Raw genomic sequence first — 21,916 nt, 5'->3', positions numbered from 1 at the left:
GAACAATGATTCAAAACTGAAAGCAAACCCAAATACTCTTCAGTATGTCCTATCATTGATGCCCATTCTGTCCTAAATCAAGAGCAGGTTTTTTCACAGGCTAGAGTGAGAAAAATGATCCCCTCAAGTTTAGTGACACAATTCAGTTTCAGAAATACAGCTCTCAGCAGTAAATGCTTGTTTTCCAGACAGTAGTTTCAATCCTATCCCTTCTCTCTGGGTTGCATTGCCCAGTCATATCCCAGTTTCAAATTGTGGTCCCCAGTGCAGTTTACTCTGAAGTTGTCTTAGCCTTTTCCTGAAAAATGCTCTCGATTAATAATAGGGAATATTGTGCTTTTCTAAAGCACATCTGTTGCACTGCAGGTAAAGTAAGAAAAAGGGGAAATTATTTACCTTTTTGTGGTCACGGATCTGACTGGAGAAGCCAGCAAGCCCTCTTGGTTAGCAAGAAGTGTGCATGCAACGATTCCACGCTTGCATCTAGCTCTGGAGTATCCTTTTCCCTCTTCCTTTCTGGCAAGTAATACGGCTCTTATATATCCTTGACACCTTTCTCAGCTCTGACATCAGGCAGCACAGAGAGACTGTCGTTAATTCTGATCCCTATAGACAGAAAGTGCCCCAGAGAGGAGCAGAGGCAGGTGGGTCATTATTGCACTAGTACATCAGTAAATATTCACCTGGTGTATGCAGAATGCCCTCATGAAGGTACTGCAACAGCATATTGCACATCAGGAATGTAGCCTCAATTTTACAGCTCTGATAAGCTGCTGAGATAATATTCCCTGTGGGTGTTTTCGAGGGCTAAATAAGGTAACAAAAGTTACAAAGAAAGCCAGAGCAAATGAAACACCAGGCCACTGGTAATCGAAATACAAGAAAACATATCTCGAAAAGATGGAAAAGTTAAAGCTGGGGAGGTTTGTTGTAGAATATAGATCAAAAAGAGAAGGTGTCTGAAGGGATAAAAGCTGTATGACGAATAAGAAAAGAGTGAAAGTTATTTAAATTGACAGATAGAGTTTTCATTCAGGGTAACACAGTAGAAATCATGTACATTTTTCAGTCAAGTCTAAATGTGAATGAAAATTCTGTCACTATTAAAGTAAAATCTCATGTTTTACTAACACTGGTGGATTCTTTGTCATGCGAGAAAATTGGCTCAATTAATACTTTTCAGAAAGCAAAGACTAGGATTAAAAAGCCAGGAAATGTCAATATAAAACTACCTGTGCAAATTTATTTCTCTAGTATCATGGAGTATGGTTCAGGGGAAAATGTACAGTTTTTAATAGACTAAATCCAGTGTTAATGAATCTGACTGCAGATTTCCAAGGATACAACTAGAACCATTTTCCTCTGATTTCAGTGGAAATTAGGCAAATCCCTTTTTTTTTTCCCTGGCCTGTGTCTCCTTAGTTTCTGCTAGGTACCCCAATACCTTTGGAAAACAGGTCTTTTAATTATTTATAGAGGTCAAGGTTCTGGCACAAAAGCTGAGCAAAAGTTCTCAGTGATAAGAAGTTACCATGTACATCTTTTCTATGCCCAAGAACAGGAATTAGTTGCTTCAGTGCCAAGTCCATTGCCTTAACTGGAAACCCCCTTCTTTGTTGGTTTAGTCTGTAGTACCAGACTTTCATTGCAATGGCTCAAGTTCTAGTGTTGGCTCGCTTCAGGCATCTGTGCTACTTGAGGTGAATACAGAAGGAATATTTAGCTGGGGTAGTAGCCTCTTAACTTGATTACAACAGTCTGCAAATAAGACTCTAGAAAGTGACAAAACGCTTTGTTGATTGTTGTACATGTTGCTTTGGGGTTTTTGTGTGTAGTTGTGGTTATTTTTTTTTAAGGGGGTGCCACTGCTGGATATTGCTCTCTGTTTTTGATATGATCATATACTTCTTTTCACCAGGTTCCTGTTATCCCCTCTCTGGATGGACAGTCCCAGTGTGAGAGAAGTAAGTACGGTTCTTTATCTTCACCATGACAGTAAGTTTCGTGCAACATCTGAAACAAGTTTATCTCTCCTAAGACTCACTGTAGAATTTGACTATGATGAAATAATATTCTGGTGTTACTTTCACTTTAGCAATTTCACTCCTCTGAAATGAAGGCATGATAAAACCCATTTTACAGAGATAGAATTGTGCTGAAAAGCAATTATACAGATATTTGGCTGGGGATTGACACCAATATTCACTGCTTGGCTATTGGACTTGAAAATGCCTTGGTGTGCTTTTTCCTGGGTGGAAAGAGATCTGTGTGCCACTGACACTCAGCAGTGGTCTTTATGCTCAGCCTATGTGAGAGATGTTGTTTCAAGTCCTGGAAAGCAATGGATAGATCATTTTGTGTTTAAGATTTCAAAAGACTGAACTGAATACTCAGAATCTCTTCTGTTTTAAGGCATCTAAGTGAGTGGTTTCTGTATCAAAATTTAATCAAGCTACGGGTTGAGAGAAATAAAATGAAACACCAATTTTCAAATAAATATTGATCCCAAATTCTAACTGCAGCTGTCCTGCAAGTGGACTGGGGGGAGCCACTAATGCTTTGAGAGAAGAAGAGAAAGGCTGCTTCTTGAGTGCATTGTAGAAATGAAAGTAGGCTCATGATGTCCCAGGAGCATTGCCAGCCTCCTGGGCCACACAGCCTCTTGGCAGAGTCAGCAAGAAGTCTATCCAGCAATTAGTCGCATGTAAAGTTAACAAAATTAAGGTATTGCAGCTTCTCTTGCAAGTTTTCTTGAGCAGCAGTAGTGTTTTCCTACACAAACAGGAATGGAATATGAAATTGTGGAATCTCTTTGACAGCAGAACAATTCATAACTCAGATTTTAAGATGCTGGCACTGAATACTATGCAGTTGGTGCCATTCAGTGAGTGGTTGGAAAGCTATTTTTACCAAAGTTCCTTAACCCTGATCTTAGGAAAAACCTTTTATTACTGTGCATGACAACTGTTATCAGCATAAGGAAAAAGAAAATCAAGTGTTCTCATTGAAGAAATCTGTGATCAATTCGATTCTGAGTAGTTACATGGTAATTTTAGATATTTATACTAGTGTTTAAGTCTCTGTGCAAAGATTTGTCTAAAAAATTGTGCCTATAAGAGGGCTAGGTGACACCATAGCTGAGGTTTAAAAACAATCCAGAAGACATATTTTCCCAATGCCCTGGCTCCTTCTGGAAACTACCTACACAATGTCTGGAATTGCAAAATGCTGATCATGCTCTGCACTGGGATGTACTGGCATCAGAAGAACAGGGAACCAGCCTTGTCTCAAGTGTCTGCTACTTTTATATCCTGAGCAGTGGGATTTGAATGACTAAATGTGAGATGAATAGGGAGGCCATTCTAGTGCCTGTTTCTAATGCAGAGGTCTAAAACAGCTTAGGTGATTTGTGCCTGTTTCTCCTTTTTGCCTACAAAAGCAGCCTTGGGTGACTTGCTCAGGTGCAGATGTTTACACTGTGGGTGTCTAGATGCAAATAAAATTAATTTCATCAGGGATGCTTCAACTCTCTTATGTTCTCAGTGCTTGAGGTTTAAGGTTGTCTCCCTCATTCTCACATTTACCTTTTTCTTAGGCTATTCTTGGCACCTGCTGGGCAGCTGGTTCCCACTTTTAATGGCTACTTTTCAATGTCTGAGCTCTACATTTGCTTAATAATGTTAATAAGACATGTTAAGACTCTTTGTAATGGATGTGGATGTATCTGTCCCATTTGTGAGTGTCAGAGCCATATTACCTGTTGTGGGCACTTCCCCAGCTGCTGTACAGCTGTGTGAGGCAGATGTCTCTGGTAAATTATGCTGTTGCTCAGTTACCAGGAACTAGAAGTGTGTGAATAACTCATGGACTAGTTGGCCTGTTGTATCAAAACAGAAATAAGTAAGGTTTAGGCATTACCTTGCAATGGGTTTATTTCACTTTTTTGAGTAAACTAGCAATCAGAACAGCAGCAGCATTAATACACATCAGTGTAAATACTACCAGTAATGACACAGAATGGTGCAGGTGTCACAGCTTGCAGCTGTTACCTGAGTTGAGCACAATGTTTAATGCAATTATTTCATGTTCATAGCAATTTTAGTAGCCTTTCATTCCTTTTAAATTAAGCTGCAAACCAGAAGTAAAGCATAAAAAAGAGGTTTCATTGACAGTCTCGGCACATCTGAAAAAGTCAAAGTAGCCTACATGGCCAAATGTGAAATCAGAAGATTTCTGCTGTCATTTTATATGTCCTAAAATATCCAGGATTGCCGTTCATGAACCTGGCTATCAGAACACTATTGAAACAACTAAATCTATGCGGACCATCAGAGGGAGCGTAAAATCACACTACACGATTATGAGTAGGGACCTTGATTGTTCCCTAAATTTTTACATTTGGATGGCAAAGTCTGAAAATTTTGGCTATAATGCTCTCTTCCCAGTATTTCTTGCTTGGTGCTGTGTTGTTGAATACTGCAATGTCTGTACTTTCTGGTGCGTGGAGTGGTAATTTTCTACTGTTAGCACTTAAGCTGTGCGAACTGCTTTGATCAAGTAGTGTTTTATCAAATATGCTTTTGCTAGCACAACTTTCTTTGTTACTCCTGTTTCATGTGGGCCATTTCAGTGCTGATAAAATACAAAGAGCTGTTCTTGTTGATCCCAAAACTGATGTTAAACCTGAGGAAGAAATATGTAAGAAGCAGCTGAGAAGTAAGAGGTGGAAAGTTAATCATTTCTCCTCCAGTGGAAAAAAAAGATGAGTCAGAAATGAGTGGTGTCCATCCATGGAATTGACAAGCAAATGGAAAGAAGTAATTTGGGTAGTTAACAGTGTTTTAAACCAACTTTTATGATGCACTTTGTTACTCAGCTCACAGAACAATGATGTAGCCTCACAGGACTATTGCTAATGATTGCTCTGAGAATGAGCTCAGCAGTTTGTGCTGAATCGGTGCCTATAGCTGGGAATCCCTCAAGCAAGAGAAATAAACTCCATGTTTAGATGAGAAAAGTCAGAATTGACAGCTCAGTGGTTGGTGAGTTATAGTTCCAAGTGCCATTCTTATGTACAGTTTATAGAGTTTTAATTGCATCCAATGATTTACCTTTGAATACAACAAAAGTTTTAACTTTTTGATTTTCTTTTCCCCTGTCTCTCCTGCAACCTGTTTCCAGCAGTTAAAAGCAAAAGCAGGACTCCATTTGGTTAGCAGTGTCACTCTCAAGGGCTCTAGACAGTGCTAATGGTAAATATGAGTATGGAATAGAAATACTGTTTTTTCTTTCTCGTAGCCTAAGCCATCCATTGCTTCCTGCTATGCTAATTCCTATCAGTCACTTACATAGCAATTAATATCTAAAAAGGTATTCAGGTTTCAAAGATACTGCTGGAATGTATACATGCCACTACTACAATAGTATAGGGAGTTCTCTAACACGTGTTGTATTCATGTGTACTTCAAAGCAGAACAAAAAGCCTTGCTAAAAGGAAGGGCAGGGTGACTATATCGAATTACAGAATCACAGAATGGCCTGGGTTGGAAGGGACCTTAAAGATCATTCAGTTCCAACCCCCTGCCATGGGCAGGGACACCTTCCATTATCCCAGGTTGCTCCAAGCCCCATCCAACCTGGCCTTGGACATTTCCAGGGATTGGGCAGCCACAGTTTCTGTGGGCAACCTGTGCCAGGACCTCACCACCCTCACAGGGAAGAATTTCGTCCTAATATCCCACCTTAACATACTCTTTCAGCTTGAAGCCATTCCCCCCTGTCCTGTCATTCCATACTTTTATGAATAGTCTCTCTCCATCTTTCCTGTAGGATCCCTTCAGGCACTGGAAGGCCTAAATTAGGCCACCCCTAAGCTATTGAATGACAGACTGAAGTCTCTCTAAATGATCCTGTTAGGGAGAAAAGAGAGGAATTAAGCATGTGTAGAAGTGCTGTTTCTGATTTACTAAGTGTAACTGTGAGAATTCTCCACCCCTTCCTCCCCACCCCAGCATCTTACATAAAGAGCACAGACATCTGTAGAAGATGCAGTGAGACCAGGAACCACCCTCCATGCTCCCCAGACTTACTGCACTGCAGGTGAATCACTGGCAAGTATGAAGCAAATGAAATCAGTCACCTCTCTGAGAAACTGCTGGTTTTCATAAGAATTCTACACAGATTCATGTCAGCCCTTCACCCCTGATGCAGTGCATAACTTCTAACTAAGTTTTCTTTTAAACTATCTCACTTTTAAAAAATCACTTTTTTTTTTCTTGGCAAACTACTGCAAGAGAATGACAATCTGGCTTTGTCTTGAAACACTCTGAGTCTTTTAGATGATGCTGTCTTGACAGCTCTGCTATTAATAGTGGCATTTTCCCTGCTGTTTAAAAAGGAGACTTGTGATGAACTGAGAATCAGTCATGTTCGCAATAATTTTTCACTAGGGGCAGATGCAGTCTATGAGCTTACGTAGGAGAATTTACGTTGACAATACCATGAAACATTAATTAACTTATTTATGGTATGTCATCACACGTAGCTGCAAGATAAGATAGCCTTGCTTCAAAAAGAAGTGCAGTAGGGCTGAATTTACAGTGTGCTTGAATCATTGTATGTGTGAGTGTAAGACCTGACCTTTTCATTCTGCTTGGAGATGGGAAAAGACTTAGACAAGCACAAGGAACGTGAATCAGTACATGACATCATCTTTCTACTGTAAAAAGTCATTAACAATTCATTAGAAGTTCAGCATATGCATCTGAAAACATCTAGTGGATTTTTGGTCTGTTATGGTAGTGTCTTTTATACCAGATATTGCTGTTTCCTTCCATTTAGCAGCAAATCCACTTTTGGCTGAGCTCATCCTTGATACCAGAAATCAGGAATGGTGTGAAAAAGTCAGTACTTAAATGTGAGCTCTCACAAATAATGTGGGAGCTACAAGGGACATGGCTAGTTCAAAAGGTGCTGTTTCTTTTCAATAAATTGTTATTGAGCCAAATACCCAGTGAAAATTGAAAGGACTGCATCATTGTGAGGGGAAAACAAATGAGGCTCTGGAACATTTCAGTCATTAACATATTGAAACAATTTCATATTAACACATACTGTGCTAACGAATGATAAAATTTCAATGGGACAAAGTTAAAAAGTCACCTTACGAAAACATTTGATTCAGAAAAGAGCCTTGTGCAGAGCAGCAGAGAGGCACAGACTTCAGGACAAGCGTCTTTAAAATCCGTAGTTGTTGAATACCTACTGTATATTTAGAGTGGGTATCTTAAACTCTGCTTTTGATTTCAGAGTATTTTCTGTTGCATAAATTATTGTCTACATAGGTAGTCTTTTTTATTATTACTATTTTTCTTGATTTGCAGGATTCCTACATGTTTCCACTCCAGCTAGTGACCATGATTCTCATGACTGTAGGCTTGCTTTTGTTAGTTTTCACGGAGTTCCCACGGGCTGCAAATGGCTCATTTCACTTTAGAGAGCTATGACTTTGCCACATACCTATTGGAGTTGTGTTCATGCTTAGTTGTGTTAAAAAATGAGCAATGTTGGCAATGATTTCATGTCAACAGAACATTTCATACCACTTCATGTAAATGAGGGTTTAACACATTCTCAAACTTTTTTAAGATGATGTCATAAGCATAAGCATTAAGTCATAAGTGTTATGATGTCATAAGCATTAAGATGAAGGCATAATCTTCATGGTTTTGTGGATCACTACAGCTCACTGCTTTAAGTCATATATCATCCTGCTGCCTTCTATAATACTCATAACAGTTCATAGAAGTTGAAAAAGCCACTGTTGAAAGAACCATAGAAGTTATCACCGTAGAGGTGAGGTATTTTTTATTAGAAAGTCTTAAAGCTACACTGTTATTTGAAGTTAGTATTTTAACTTTCACTGCCAAAAGACAATGTATATTTCATGCAACTTTAACCCTTCTGAGAAAGAGTATCTGCTTCAGGGGATCCTATGAAAATTTCCCATGTTTTAAAATGAGATGTTTGCAGCTAGAAAGCCGTGCTCACAGGTGCATGCCAAGCTATGTGTCTGACTCCCAAAAGGTCCTGGATCTTCCACTCAGATGTTTCACACCTTTTAGGACTGACCTAAGTAAAGTGTGCCTAGAAAGGCCAGGAGTATCATCTTTAATCATCTAGCCTGATGATATCTCTGCACACAAAGCATGTTATCACACACCAAAAACCTTGTGGACTTGATGGATAGTGAAAGTGAAATGTTATCAGGTTACATAAACCACTGATTGATGAATCATAGGTAATGTCATTTTTTCAGAGGAAAAGACTCCAGAGTATTGAATGAGAGCTTTGGTGGATGGATGCTGTGTTTATTCCTACTGGGTCCCTTGTGGAGACACTTAGGCAGAACTCTCCCAGCACCTACGCGTGCACACAATCTCACCTTCGCAGGTAGTTACAAACAGCCACTCACACACACAGTCTGTGCACAAACAGGAGACAAAAAAGTGAGATGGGTTCTTTGCATGCAATTCCGAGGTGTTTAATGGCAACACACTCAAAGGGGGCAGAGGCAAGAAGAAACAAAACCGAAAGCCCAGGCCAATTTTATCCCAAAAAATCCCAAAGGCGGGCAGAGCATCCAAAACCAATAGTCTGAGGGCTAGGGGGCAGAGGCAAGGTTGAATGACATAACAGGAGCCAATGGAAAAAGGGATGGGAGGGGGGAGAGGGCCAGTGACCAGCAGAAGCTGGACAAAGGGAGAACTTTCTGGCAGAGTGTTGTAAGGAGAGACCACTTCTAGGGCAACTTGGGGGGTGTAAAGTGGACTCAGCAACCGCAACACCAGAGAGACTTTGAAGCTTTGAACTTCCAGTCAACCTGCAGTGCATTCGTTCCTATAACTTTTCTCAAAGTTCATACTTGAGACAATTTGCCTCGTTAGTGGAAAGCTGACGACCTGATTACACAACAAATCCCTTTGTACTTCAACTAGGAGGTACTGCCCAAAAGTATATAATTAGGCTTTCAACATCCTGAAAAGCTGTTTCGACAATTGAAACATTTATGTTTTCTAACATTTAATAGTGGAAGTTTGTACAACAGAATGTCTTCTAGACTTGCAGCAAATTTTATGAAAAATAGAGAATTTTACTTCTTCATAAATTTTCTGCAAGGCTAGAAAGCATGAATATGCTTTGCTAAAACAAAAGCGAAGTCCCCAAATCCATACAAGTGCAAATCAATGTGCTAAACTGCTTTCTTAAGGGAGAAACTGTTATGACTGGTTTAAATAAATAACTAGTTATGAAACCAGACCGCAATAATATTTTGCACATATGCAGTATTATCTTCAAGGTAGGGTCTGAACACTTTCTAGAAAAGTCTATTTATTGTTCTTGTGTAAAAATTGAGGCAATCATGAGTTGAAGGGGATGAGTAGAGTTGATGGCAGGGTTGAGGATGGAAGATAGATCTGAATTTTCATTTAGCCTGTAGCTGACATGAACTCTGTTGAGGTGAGAGGGAAGGAAATCTTACTGGATGGTCAAAGTAAATCTGAATTCAGACTCAAAATAGGCAGAAAGTTTTGTGCCTGTCTGTATTTCTGCACATACAGGGGTAAACATCACCCTACTTTTTTATTAGATGCAGGTGGATACTTTTCTACCTGGTTTGAGTAGACCAAGGTTTTACCTATGAGTTTATTCACAGGTCACTACAATGAGGCCTTGTGGCTCCTCATGATTTACCTTAGTTTGGTATAAACACTGCCTAAATAAATACATTTTTGATTAATAGAGAATCAATTAAATTATTATATCTTTCTTTATTTTGCATCCTGCTTCTCTTTCTTTTGAGAAAGTAGGTTCACAAAGTATCTTGAGCAGGGTTTTTTTTCATTTATGCAGATGCTGGAACGCCAATGAGCAGGTGAAACAAGTGAAAATGTTGTGAAAGAGTCTTTGTTGTGAGGTTCCTATGCTCAGTTCTGCTGGTCTGTTCAAAGGTTGAAATTTGCAGTGGAGCTTTTGGAGTGTGTATCCAGAATAGGACACAACCCTGAGAAGCCAATTCTGTGTTGTCCTTGTAAGAAATTCTCCCTGTTAACCTCCATTTGACTGGGAGGTACGTGGCTATTCAGCTATCACAGCTCTGCACTGCCAGAGAAGCAGGTCTCAGCAGACACTTCTGAGAAATAAAATGGTTTTAAACATTGCTCTGAATTCAGCTCTGAACTGACGGGGTGAATGATGGTGAACCTACTCTGTGTCATGATATCCTTATCTGTTTTGCCATGCCATGTCCTATGGGATGTCCGACCCTCGGTTGCTGTGGCTCTGTGGAGATGCAGTTCATATGCCCAGCTTTTCATGCATTAGAAGTGGTTGCTTACAACTGCTGTGTTGGGAAAGAGCTACTTGGTCCTTAGTGGTTTCAAAATAATATGTGAGGGCAGAAATGTCTTCTGTATTTTTGGTAGGTAAATCATCATGACATACAACATTTAGACTAGGACCAATAATTATACTCTGCATTTTTCACTGAGAACTTTTACTGCTTTCCATAAGAACACTGTTTATCCATTTGAATTTCCTGTGAGTTTGCACAAGCAGCTGTAAGTGGGTCCTGACCTTAGGCTGGGAGATGCTGGCTGACAGGATTTTTGTTCCTTGGCCAAGATGAGTAGATCTAGAATGACATAAAGAGAGATAACCAGGACAGGTATCAGCTGACCTGATTTTTATCTGTCTAAAAATTAGTTATCCAGACTAAGCTAAGCTCTTGAGACTTCCAAATCAACGGGAAGAAAAAAGCACCTCCAAAGAGGTTCTTCCTCCTACTTGCTTTAGACAGCTGTCTCGAAATGGGATAAATTACTGTCTGGAAATACCTGACTCTAATTCCTATTGTGAGGCTCTGGATGAGGATCTTCAACACAACTCCTTGCTAAGAATAGTTTATACCTGATTCTGTACAAATACTTGATGTTCTTAAGGTTTATTCCTTGTAATGAAGCAGTTGAATGATTAGAGCTACCCCTGAAACAAAACCTATCCAGACAGGAAAAGATACATGTGGTCTCAGTTTCTCAAACACAAGGTTGATAATGCAGGAAATATGAGCTTAGTGAGAATATGGCCTTTAGCAGAAATCCCATGGAGAAGAAGGGAATTCTGTATGCTAAGACATCATAGGCTCTCTGTAATGCTTTATTACCCATGAATTAATCAGAATCAAGAACAATGCTGAATTCCCTATGTGTTGAATTTTACATAAATTTACTGAATAGTAAACTGTGCATTTATGAACATATGATAGCTTCATATATCTACTCCTCTCTTCTTGGAGAGCTGTTTAATTTGTACCTGTTGCCAATTATAAATCACTTAAACTACCTGTTAAAATAACCTCTGGGTTAATTTTTCTGCCATGGAGATAAGTATTTAAAGGAAATTTTAAGTGCCTGCTACAAGGTGGTGTTTACTTGACTGGAAATTTTGATTTTCATTTTTTGTGATTCCTTTGTTGGGTCTGAATCTTCAACCTTACTTGTCCTGAGCTGAAGTTATTGTTGAACAAAATAATATTGCAGAGACTGTAGAATTACACAGTCCTGTATGTGATGTTACTATGATTTTTTAATCTCAATGAAGTTTATTTCATGGTTATTTATTTAATAATTTATTGAACTCCAAGACAATGGCTTTTATCTGCCCATTTTGCTTATTTCAGTGGGCAGTGTCCTCACAGCTCAGATCATAGGTTTTTGTCTTATTATTTTGTCAGAGGATTTTTTAATTTCCCAAACGTGGCAGTGGGTAAGCGAGGAAATTATAAAATGCAAGAAAACTGTTGAAATACATTAGGGGGAAATAAGAATTTACCTCAGATTTTTGTTAGAGGATCAAAGGTGGAAACATGTTTTCTGTTTCTGGTTAAGATGTATAAACCAAATCCCAGTACAGGCAGCCATCAGGTTTGATTTGGAGACTATTAGGAAGAGAAAACAGAAAGCAGTGCTACAGCTCTAACAAAATGCATATTTTCTGAGGAAAATGAGGCTTTTCACATATTAGAACCATGTAAAGATCTTTTTACTTGAGAGTTTTTCTCATGTGTGAGAACTGAGAAGTTACCATATCAGAAATTCAGGCTTTCATCAGTCCCAGTCCCACCCTCACCACACGTTTTACACATGGCATTTAGGATTTTGGTGTGCATTGGCACTTCTTTCTGGGAGGGGGACAAACACAAGTGTCAGCAAGAGACTTTAGGTCACAAATGAAACCTGTCTGAGCACCAATACTTGAAGGTGTATCTACTGATTCTTAAATGTGATGTCTAATGGACTTAATCCAAGTCAAATTATCTCTTCTTGTCATGTTAACCAGAACTATTTATGCTTAGTCAAACTACTCTCTGATATTGTAATGTCCAGTAATCAGTAACATAATCTCATTCCCTTCTTCCCTTCTGACCCTGTGTCACCCTTTTCTTGAACTCCACCCAGCCTGTAAATTCACACATTATGTGCACTCTTAAAGTTCTTTTCTCTCCTTTGAGTGCTCTCTGGATGTCTTCAGTGGGCAGGAGTGTCTGCACTTCATGCTCAGAGATCTGACACAGATGTAGCCCTTGGACTTTTTTTTTGCAGGGAAGAGAAAGAGATGGGCTTAATTTTCCTTCTAAGAACTCAGCCCATGTCTGTCACATCTGAGTGAGTACTCTAAAATGCACAGCTGAAACAATTTGGCAAAAAACCAAGTTTGGTCCCATTTTTAACAATGTAGATTAAAATTCAAAGTTCAAGTGTGCCATATCCGTGATTTCTTGCAGAAACCTTTTCAAAACTGTAAGTACCTAATTGTTTTGCCATGAGAATAATTTCCTTTGTCTCAGTCTAACATTAGTGTAATTGCATTTGAGTAACAGTTTGAACTGTACCTAGAAAACAAGATTTCAAAAAGCTTTTTGCAACCAGAAAAATAAATTAGTTAAAAATTCTGACACCATAATTGCTCTCTGAATCACTGCGTTTTGTGATTTTTAACCCTGTTTGTAAACAAAACAAAGATGTAGCAGTTTATCTATATGACTAAGCTGAGCTAAATGGAAAATGGATTTTACATTGGTACTAGGATGTCCTCTTGGGAATTAGACAAGGCAACTTGCAAAACATTGCATCATCAACTTTTTAATCCATATATTTGGGTGCCTTTGTCCTTTTTATCAGTTAGCTAGAGTGAAATGTGATTTAGAACTATAAAATGTACTGCTGGGTTTGTGTGGGACAAATGGGTCCAAAGTGATGTCTCAATGCTTGCCTGCCTGCTGTTGTCAGCTGCACCAAACAAGCCTGTTTCAGTCTACAGAGGAAGCATCTGCTTTGGTTTTAAGCCAGCCTTGTTCAGCCCAGGTTACCTCGGATGCTGAGTGTCCTATGGCTGCTTTGGACTGTTCACACTGTGAGATAAATCTTTGTGCACTGTGCAGAGTGGGTGTCTTCTGATCACTTGTCTGTCTTTCTGGTTGCCCATGGAGATTTAGTCAGACAGTGGAGATGAGTGGAACAGGCAGTTGTGGTGTCACTGCCAACTTCTTATCCTGCCATTAATATGTCACCAACTCAGTGCAGAAGTGGAAGGAGGGATTTTACTGCCCTCTTCCCTGAAATTTCAGAGAACGTTGCAGACTTATGAGTGGGATTCAGGTTCAGGTGTTTACATGACAGCTGGTGGGTCAGCAAGAACCCGAGGACAAACTTTTGCATAACTATATTTTAATATAACTATATTTTAATATAGCTGTATTTCTGCCTGTTTAATGAGTTAAAGAGGTTTGCAGATGAGTCAGAAGAGCCTGAGAGTGTAAACAAGGTACGCCAGAGGAATGTGCAATGGAGAGCAGGTAGATGGGAGAAGGGAGTGGGAGCACTCTTGGTTCATCTTTAGGCACAGAAATAGTAATTTAAATTTTAACCGAGACTTAAAGTGTGGCGTGAATGCACCCGAGCTGAGTGCTGTATGCAACTGTGTCTTTCTGATAATTTAGGCTGTTAGTCTGTGTTGGCTTCAGTAACACTTGATGAAGTGTGACCACAAAATATTATAAAGCTGGGGAAAGTAATTTCAGAATCATAGCTGGAAATAATAGTTCTGTCTACTTTGTTATTCAATTAATAATCTTAATAATCTTCCCAGTAAAAAACTGATTGAAATGCTTTTTTTCCCCTATCATAATTTATGCTCTGAGGGAAGGTATGAATAATTAAATGCAAACAATGGTGTTTTGTCTTCTCTAATTGCATGAGGAGCAGTGTGATGCATCTGATTCCCCAAGTCAAATGGTAACAGGCTGTCTGGTATCTCGTAGCACAAGAGAAGAGAAAACCTGCAATTAGCCAGATGATGTTCCCTGTGTGTGATAGTGAAATGCAGAGACTGGTACAGTATGGGAAAGAATCCCTTTGCCAGCTCCTAGAAGAGGACAGACATAGGGGATGGCTGTGATGTTTTGGCGGTGCTGGTGGGCTTCAGGGAAAAGCAGTATTTAGATAAGGTGTAAACAATCCCCTGGGATATAAACTTTTATTCCAAATTGCAAAAAAAAGTACAAAGCTGTACGAGCACAGTCCTGTGATTGAACACAGTTTGTGCAGGAATCTGTGAGCAGAGCAGAAATAAAAACTACGTATCCATCATAGCTAATTGTCTGAGTGCTGACCACCTACAATTAATTGTAAAGTATTTCCAGGAATGCTGTAATGGTGCATTATCTTTTTAAAAACTGGAAGTGAGAAGGTAGCTATAGAAGGAGTTAATGCTTGTGAATTTACTAGGAATCAAGTTACTTAGGAAACACATTTGAGAGGATTAACATTGTTGTAGAAATTAATGTTTGAAGAGCTTGACCAGGAGGGTGCTGAGCTGAAGAATTTGAAACACAATTGAGTCCTATTGGTGGACTTGTCAAGCTTGCTCCCCAGCCCTGGATCCATGACGTGGAAAACACAGAGAAGAGCAGGTGCTGCAGGATCACACTTAGAAAGTGTATCCAAGACAAAAAAAGAGGAAATTAACCTGTATCCATCCTCACTATAAGGTAGGGCTCTGACTTGCCCTGGCTTTCTTCAGCTTACTCCATCAGGCAGTAAGGAACTGTATTGCATAACTTTATTTAGCAGAGTCTTTGTAGGAGTCCTTAGAATGAGATCTGTTTAACTCATTGTGCAAACCCTCAGATGTGTCAGCACTTTTACAGGTAAGTATAGCCAAGTCCCTGGGATATATTGCTCCTTCTTTGAACACATTTTTGGAATATATGTAAAATGTTAAGAAAGCAGGTGGCTTAGCACTACGAGGCACACTAATCATCAAGTTGAAATGGAGATAAGTAAAAGTAGGCAGACAAATAAAGAGGAATATTTTTGAAAATCTTGGGATGAGAAGGAGAGTGGAGTCTGTTTTGAACTTGAGTTGGTCTGGTGGTTTTGTTTTATTTTATTTTCCTCTAATTTTAATGCCAAGAGATTAATGTGTGTATTCTAATCAAGTTGCTTCTTTTAAAATAAAGTCTGTTGACTTGTATTTTTAATTGGAATCCAGTTTGCAATTATTTAAGGAAAATGCTAATATATCAAATCTTTTAGAAGGAATCTAATATTTTTGTGAACATGGGACAAAAAATTTTGTTCTTTTCTCTCATCTTTTTCAACACTGTGATGGGATGACTGACAGACTCAGAAACAGACATCAGTATCAATTGAAAAAGGCAACATGAAGGACCCTGAGAAGCCACATGCTGAGGACAAAATCTGCTGCATTTCCAAGCTGAAGGTACAGCAATATTTTAGCAATTTTGATGGAACACACAACTCTTATTACTTGCATATACAGTATTTTGGTAGAAGTTACAGCCCAGACTAAATGAATGGATAAGCTGTTCTTTTCTACCCTTAATGTCCTAACCAAGGTAAAACAAGTTTGTGAACAATGGGGCTGGCTTTTGCTCTCCCTGAACTTTACCTGCTGTGATGTGTTGGAGGTATTTGTTGATTGCTGCTTTGGAGCTCCACCACTGACTTTGTGTAATCCCCCCAGTCTAACGTGTTTACCCTTCCTTCTTAAAGCTGTGAAATGAGCCTTACTGACTGGGATGTGGCACTAAAAACTGGCTGTTGATATTGAATAGTAATTCAAGTTGTTGAGAAATGCTAGTAAATCTTGTAAATTACCTTATTTTTCATAGTAATTAAAACCCCAAATACATTTCTTTTGCCTTTTAGATTTTGCAGCAGATGTATCTAAAAATAATATTGATTTCATTTCATAAATTCTCTTTATAAAGAAGCCTGATGTTAAAAGAATTTGAAAACTACTGCACTCATTCATTTTAACTTTTTAACTGTCAGTTGCTACTAATTGTCTTGTAAAAAGGACATGTTATATACTCCTTCTGGTTGAAATTACTTGTTCTGGGCTTATGACCTCTGCTGAGATGGGAGAGCAGATCCTGGGTCAAGTAATTCAGCCAAAGGAAACGATCCTAGTTCTGCAAGCAATTTGTCATTCAGATGAACAGAGGGTGGGAAGGTCCTGCAGATGGCAACCTTGCAGCAGGCACACGACTGCCTTGGCTGGGTAAATGGGACTTGGGATTTCTGAAGACAGTCTTGGTCAATTAGAGATGGTGAAGAACAAAGTTTTCTATTTTTTTTTTCTTTTTTTTTGGTGTGTGTGTTTTTGTTGTTGTTTGTTTGTTTGTTTAGTGAAGCCATAACTCTAGAAAAGAATAGATGATGGGATTTGCACACGTCAGTGAAACAGAACTGCTCACTTTTTTGACTGGAAGCACACCTTCAGTGAAGGCAATAACCATGGAATATTCATAAATATGTTACTTTGAATTCTTTATGCATTCTTCTCTTCCCTTCCAGGTATTTCTGCTGGCACTGTCACTTGCATTCCTTGGGAAAACTATGTCTGGTGCTTACATGAACAGCATGTACACACAGATAGAGAAACAATTTAATATCCCAGCTTCTTTGGTGGGCATCATTAATGGAAGCTTTGAAATTGGTAATCTCTCATTTGAATATTTCTGATTCTTTGAAAATGTAATATGTGGTCTGACTCTCATTAGCTCTCAATTACTGTATGTGACAATAGTGGCCAGCTCTGTCATTCCATTTGAGCTGATATGTAACAATTTCATGTCTTGGAAACTAATAGGACCACTTAAATGGGGAAGTTTAGGTTTAAAAACTGGTTCAGCTAATTTATGCACTACCATAAGATATGGCAGAGAAATTAACAAAAGAGAACTAATTTACGAGCTTTGTATTGAATCTTCTTGAAGAAAACAAAAAAAACAACTGTGTAAGCTTTGTTTGAATTTAAGGCCATATTTAGCATTTTATAGTTCCTTTCATTAAATTTGGTTGGAGTGGATTGTGAATCCTTACCTGAACTCAATACTATTTCAAGCTTTTGTATCTGTACAGCTGTACCTGCAAAGAAAGTTTCCAGTTCTACTTTTAGTGCCTGTTGCCTTGCCTGTCAGTAAGTTTTATTGCCCAGTGATAAATTCAAATGCACATCTTTAAGTGTCATTCAAGCCACTGGTTCAATATGGTCTGTTTAGAAATTATACATAAAAAAGGCATTGTCTTCTTTCAGAGCATGACTCTCATCACTCAGAGACATGATTTTGTTCTTCTGACAAAAAGATCATAAAATTAGTAGGTGTACAATTACTAAATTGCTATTTTTATAGGGCCTGATTCATAATATGAAGCTTGATTCTTTTCTTAGTTGCATAGCAATAAATGGAGAAAATCAACTGATTCTGAAGTGAAAGTGGAGGAGAGGAAAATGAAGATTTTTAGCACTTTTTTTTTTTGAATGGTCCTGGGTATAAAAACCTGTATTTTTTATTCTTAAAAATTTACTGAAATTAATATTAAATTATTATTCCATTTTTTTAATATGATTGTCATCTTGTGTTTATTATTTTCACTACAAAAACACTAGGAGATACACTTCCGTATTTCCCTACACATTACAAAACAAAGAATCCTAGGGGAATAACTTCCTAAACCAGCTATTATTCTGCAGTCCCTGGGCCTGATCTCTGTGCAAAGTAGTGGGAAATTTCTTCTCTGTAAAGGTGCACTCAAAAATCTTTCTCACTGTGATCTCTTTTCCACTCTGCCTTTTATTCTCATGTTCTTTTCATGTGATGTAACTCTTCCAAAAAAAGATCATACATAGCAGGGAATTATTGCACCATGTAGGCAGTTCCCTGTCTGGTGACACTTTTTACAAGACAAGAAAAGAACCAGCAGCTGAGCTTACAAGAAATACTCACATTTGTGTTGCACTTTCAAAGATCATGGGATGCCTTGGTTTGTGAATTGTGAACTAGGTTCTCTTTGCAGGTAACTTGCTGCTGATAGCATTTGTGAGTTACTTTGGTGCAAAGCTTCACAGACCCAGAATAATTGCTTTGGGCTGCACAATTCTGTCACTGGGATGTCTTTTGATATCAGTTCCTCATTTTCTGTTTGGAAGGTGAGTGTTTTGCTTAGCTCACATCAGCTTCTGTGATCCTTACTTGCATGAATCCATACATCCTTCCACTGAGTGTGTTGTTTATTGAGAGAGACATTGCTGAGCATGGATTCAATATGATCATTGCAGAGCAGTTTCTTTTGTTTTGCTTCCGAGATGGCTTCAAAAGTCAGTCATCACTTCCTGAGAAGAGTCTCCCCTCTGGTGGGCACCTTCCCTTGCCTTTGCCTTCATCATTTTGCTCCCCCTTGTGTGGGCTCTCCCAAGAAACAGTGTGCTGTTATACTGTCACTTTACACTACTAGCTCTTATCTGCTTGGATGGGCAAGAGAAGGTGATTTTTAAAGGTCTCTTGGTTTGGAACCTGGATGACAGACCACCTGGTCACTGTGTTGGCAAGGCCTGCACTGACCATAATGATTCATCAACTACTTTTAAATGATTTTTGCTTGGCTTAAAAAATTAATAATGTAGGCTTGTGTAGGTTTCAATCAGAAAGGTGTTTTTTGATCCTTCAGTCTTGTTGTGTCAAGTGTGGAATGGCTCTGACAGCCTTGGTGGCACCCTCTCTTCAGTTAACTTTTGACATGGATTCCCTTCTTCCTACAGCTACACACTCTTCTTATAGGTAGCTCCAGTACTACAGTACAGACACATGAGATGGTTCTCATTAATATCTTCTTGACCTGTGCATGCTTTCCTTTGATTCCAACAGGTATCGTATTGAAAGCAGCATTTCACAACGGGAAAATTTTTCAGTGATGCCCCTATGCCTTGTCAATCAAAGCTTGTCCTCTTTGCCTACAGAGGAACCATCAACAGGTATGGCTTTTCCTATGCCTATTAATATTTTTTTCTGTGTCTATAGTGTCTAAGTAAATAGGTTTTTATTTTCATTAGCAATCACTTCAGGGTTCTGCTGTTGATCAGTACTGTTTGAAAGCCTAGAAACTAGAGGTCAGGAAATTTCCTGGCCTTTGTGTTTCTTTGGTCTGTGACTCCAGAGCTAAAACATTTCATTCATGCAGTTTTCACAGTATCCAGGCAATTCAATTAACATCCCTGGTAGTCCACTTTGGGATAGTATAACACCAGGTTGTTCTCACAAGTGTTCCTCTTTTTGACTTGAAATCCTATGATACCACGAGGAGGTTGGAATCATATTTCAAAAATGGGTAAGAGGCATAAGGATGCTTTTTTGTTGTACCACATAGGAAATAAAAGTCTGAGAAATAGAGCTAGAACTAAAATATAGACCTCAATTCCCTTTAGAGAAAATAGTTTAAACTAGGCTAAAACTTATCTGTGAGACTGAAACATGTATGTGCAGTAGCAATGTGCATGTAAAGGAACTACTGGGAAGTCAAAGGGCTCAGAGGAAATCATTAAATAATCACACACAAAATTCTCATGCTGAGGGTAGGATTAATCTCCTGGGTCTTTAGCTACCTCAAATGTAAGCATTGAATCAGAACCATTCCTTTAGACTCCCTTGGTAGCTGGACAAAGGAGACTACAGAGCTCTTGCAGAGCTTGTCTCTTGCTGTAAGGACATTCATGCTCCGTACTTTAGGGTGGATCAGATTACCTCTTGGGTCTGCCTTCTGACTGCTGGAAACTTAGGTGATTGGTGGATGGTAAAAGTTAGGTGACCCGAACCCCACAGTTTATTGTTAAACTTAGTGATGGAGTTCCATCAGGGTGTGCTAAAGCTGAATCACACTGCTGTAATACTGTCTGAATGAAGTGGCATCAAACCTTAGTGTTGTGCTGCAGTTTCCTGTGTCTCCATTTAGTAATGGATGGAGCTTCCAAGCTTTCCAAGACTACATGTCAGTTAAACTATTCATTTTTGCATCTGCGCAAGAAGTTGTGAAATGGGCACACCTAACAGCGCTTGGAATTAACCTTTCGCTCGAAGATTTCAGATACTGTATTTTCCCATTTTATAAATGTAAAAATAAAGGTATAGAAAGGCAAATAATTTTCATCTAAATGATTTACAGCCACTCAATATGCACATTAGAACCCACACATCCTCAAGCCTATGCATGCAGTTGGGTAAGGTGATTGTTTCTCTATTAGTTTATGGACAAGCAAGACTGTGATGTTCATATATATGAGTCCATTTCCTGTGTGAAGCGAAAGCTGGACTGAATTTGACCACATCTGTGTGTAGATTGCTTCACCTGTGTTTGCTGACAGCAATCTGACTTTGAAACGGGAGATCCAGGTTTCATCTGTGGTCAGTAATGCATCCACTCAGAAAGACAGCAGTTGCTGCTAACAAAGCTGGTTTTTATTTGATAATGAATTTGCACTGAGAAATCTCAGCATGAAAAAGTGGGAGAGAGCAGTGGAATCTGAAGCAGACTATGGGATGAAGAAATCCCAGTTCAAGGAGAGAAAGGAAGTAAAAGCGTATTGTGACCCGTTTTTTCTCTTTTTTTTTTTTTAATAGAACAGGCTACCCAAAGTTTAAGCTATTGGTCAATTCTTTATCTCTAGATTTTCATTAATAGTTGGGATTAAGACATTGATTCTGACTTCTTGTTTTGCTCACAGAATGTGAAAAAGAGCCTGGGTCCTTGCTGTGGATATTTGTGATGGTTGGAAACATAGTACGAGGAATGGGTGAAACTCCCATCATGCCTTTGGGCATTTCCTATTTGGAGGATTTTGCCAAAGCAGAGAATTCACCTTTCTACCTGGGTAAATCTATGCTATTGTGATAACTACCCTCCCCCAGACACACACACATAAACAAAAGCAAAAGAAAGGATTATTATTATGCCCTTCAGTCCAATAAAGGAAGACAGAAAACAGTGATTAGTGCCTTATCAAAATAACAATATTGTAGAACTTGTAATTTAACCGGAGAGAAACTTTTTGGAACCAGGCCATTTTTAGGTGCAAATGCCTTTTCAGTAGAGCTGCCCTAACCACATGTAACAATTCCAAGAAGATAATTATGTCTGGGTTCTAATTCAGGATGTTTTCTCTCTTTCCTACTCTAGCATGTCTGCATACAGCAACTGTAGTCGGCCCCTTCCTTGGTTTACTGTTGGCTTCATTCTGTGCAGAGCTGTTTGTTGACATTGGATCAGTAGGTGCAGGTAATGGGTGAATATATAAAAACTTATTTTTAAGTCTACAGTTGGTGTATTTATCAGAGCCAAAAGATGTTTCTTTGCTAATATGTGATAGTCCTACCTGAGTTTGTTGGTGTTTCTTTTAGAATGGAAGGTCTGTGTATAATATTCAATTCACAAATCAATATGCTTATAAATTATTCGATGAAAAATTGTGTCATCTGGCTTAACATAGGAAAGGACTAGAA

At 38.8% G+C, this 21,916-nt stretch overlaps 1 protein-coding gene across 7 annotated transcripts in view; it reads left to right on the top strand.

The window, feature by feature from the left end:
• The window catches only part of LOC121675168 (solute carrier organic anion transporter family member 1A2-like), a 47,623-nt gene that overhangs the window by 14,056 nt on the left and 11,651 nt on the right, over window positions 1–21,916 (top strand). For 3 of the 7 annotated variants that reach the window (XM_042050313.1, XM_042050317.1, XM_042050314.1), the window contains 7 exons: window positions 1,919–1,964; window positions 15,742–15,840; window positions 16,941–17,082; window positions 18,444–18,576; window positions 19,292–19,398; window positions 21,142–21,288; window positions 21,594–21,692. In XM_042050313.1, the coding sequence (XP_041906247.1) occupies window positions 1,941–1,964; window positions 15,742–15,840; window positions 16,941–17,082; window positions 18,444–18,576; window positions 19,292–19,398; window positions 21,142–21,288; window positions 21,594–21,692 (751 nt within the window). In that variant the 5' untranslated portion in view covers window positions 1,919–1,940. Of the gene's footprint in view, window positions 1–561; window positions 645–1,604; window positions 1,701–1,918; window positions 1,965–14,954; window positions 15,107–15,741; window positions 15,841–16,940; window positions 17,083–18,443; window positions 18,577–19,291; window positions 19,399–21,141; window positions 21,289–21,593; window positions 21,693–21,916 lie in introns of those variants that run through there. The other 4 variants (XM_042050312.1, XM_042050316.1, XM_042050311.1 and 1 more) reach the window with 3 other exon arrangements.

Source organism: Corvus kubaryi, unplaced genomic scaffold, assembly GCF_017639235.1.
Source record: "Corvus kubaryi isolate FWS band 111438036 unplaced genomic scaffold, C.kubaryi_AGA036_p1.0 72, whole genome shotgun sequence".
Classification (NCBI taxonomy): Eukaryota; Metazoa; Chordata; class Aves; order Passeriformes; family Corvidae; genus Corvus; species Corvus kubaryi.
This window is presented reverse-complemented; position numbering and strand designations above follow the sequence as displayed.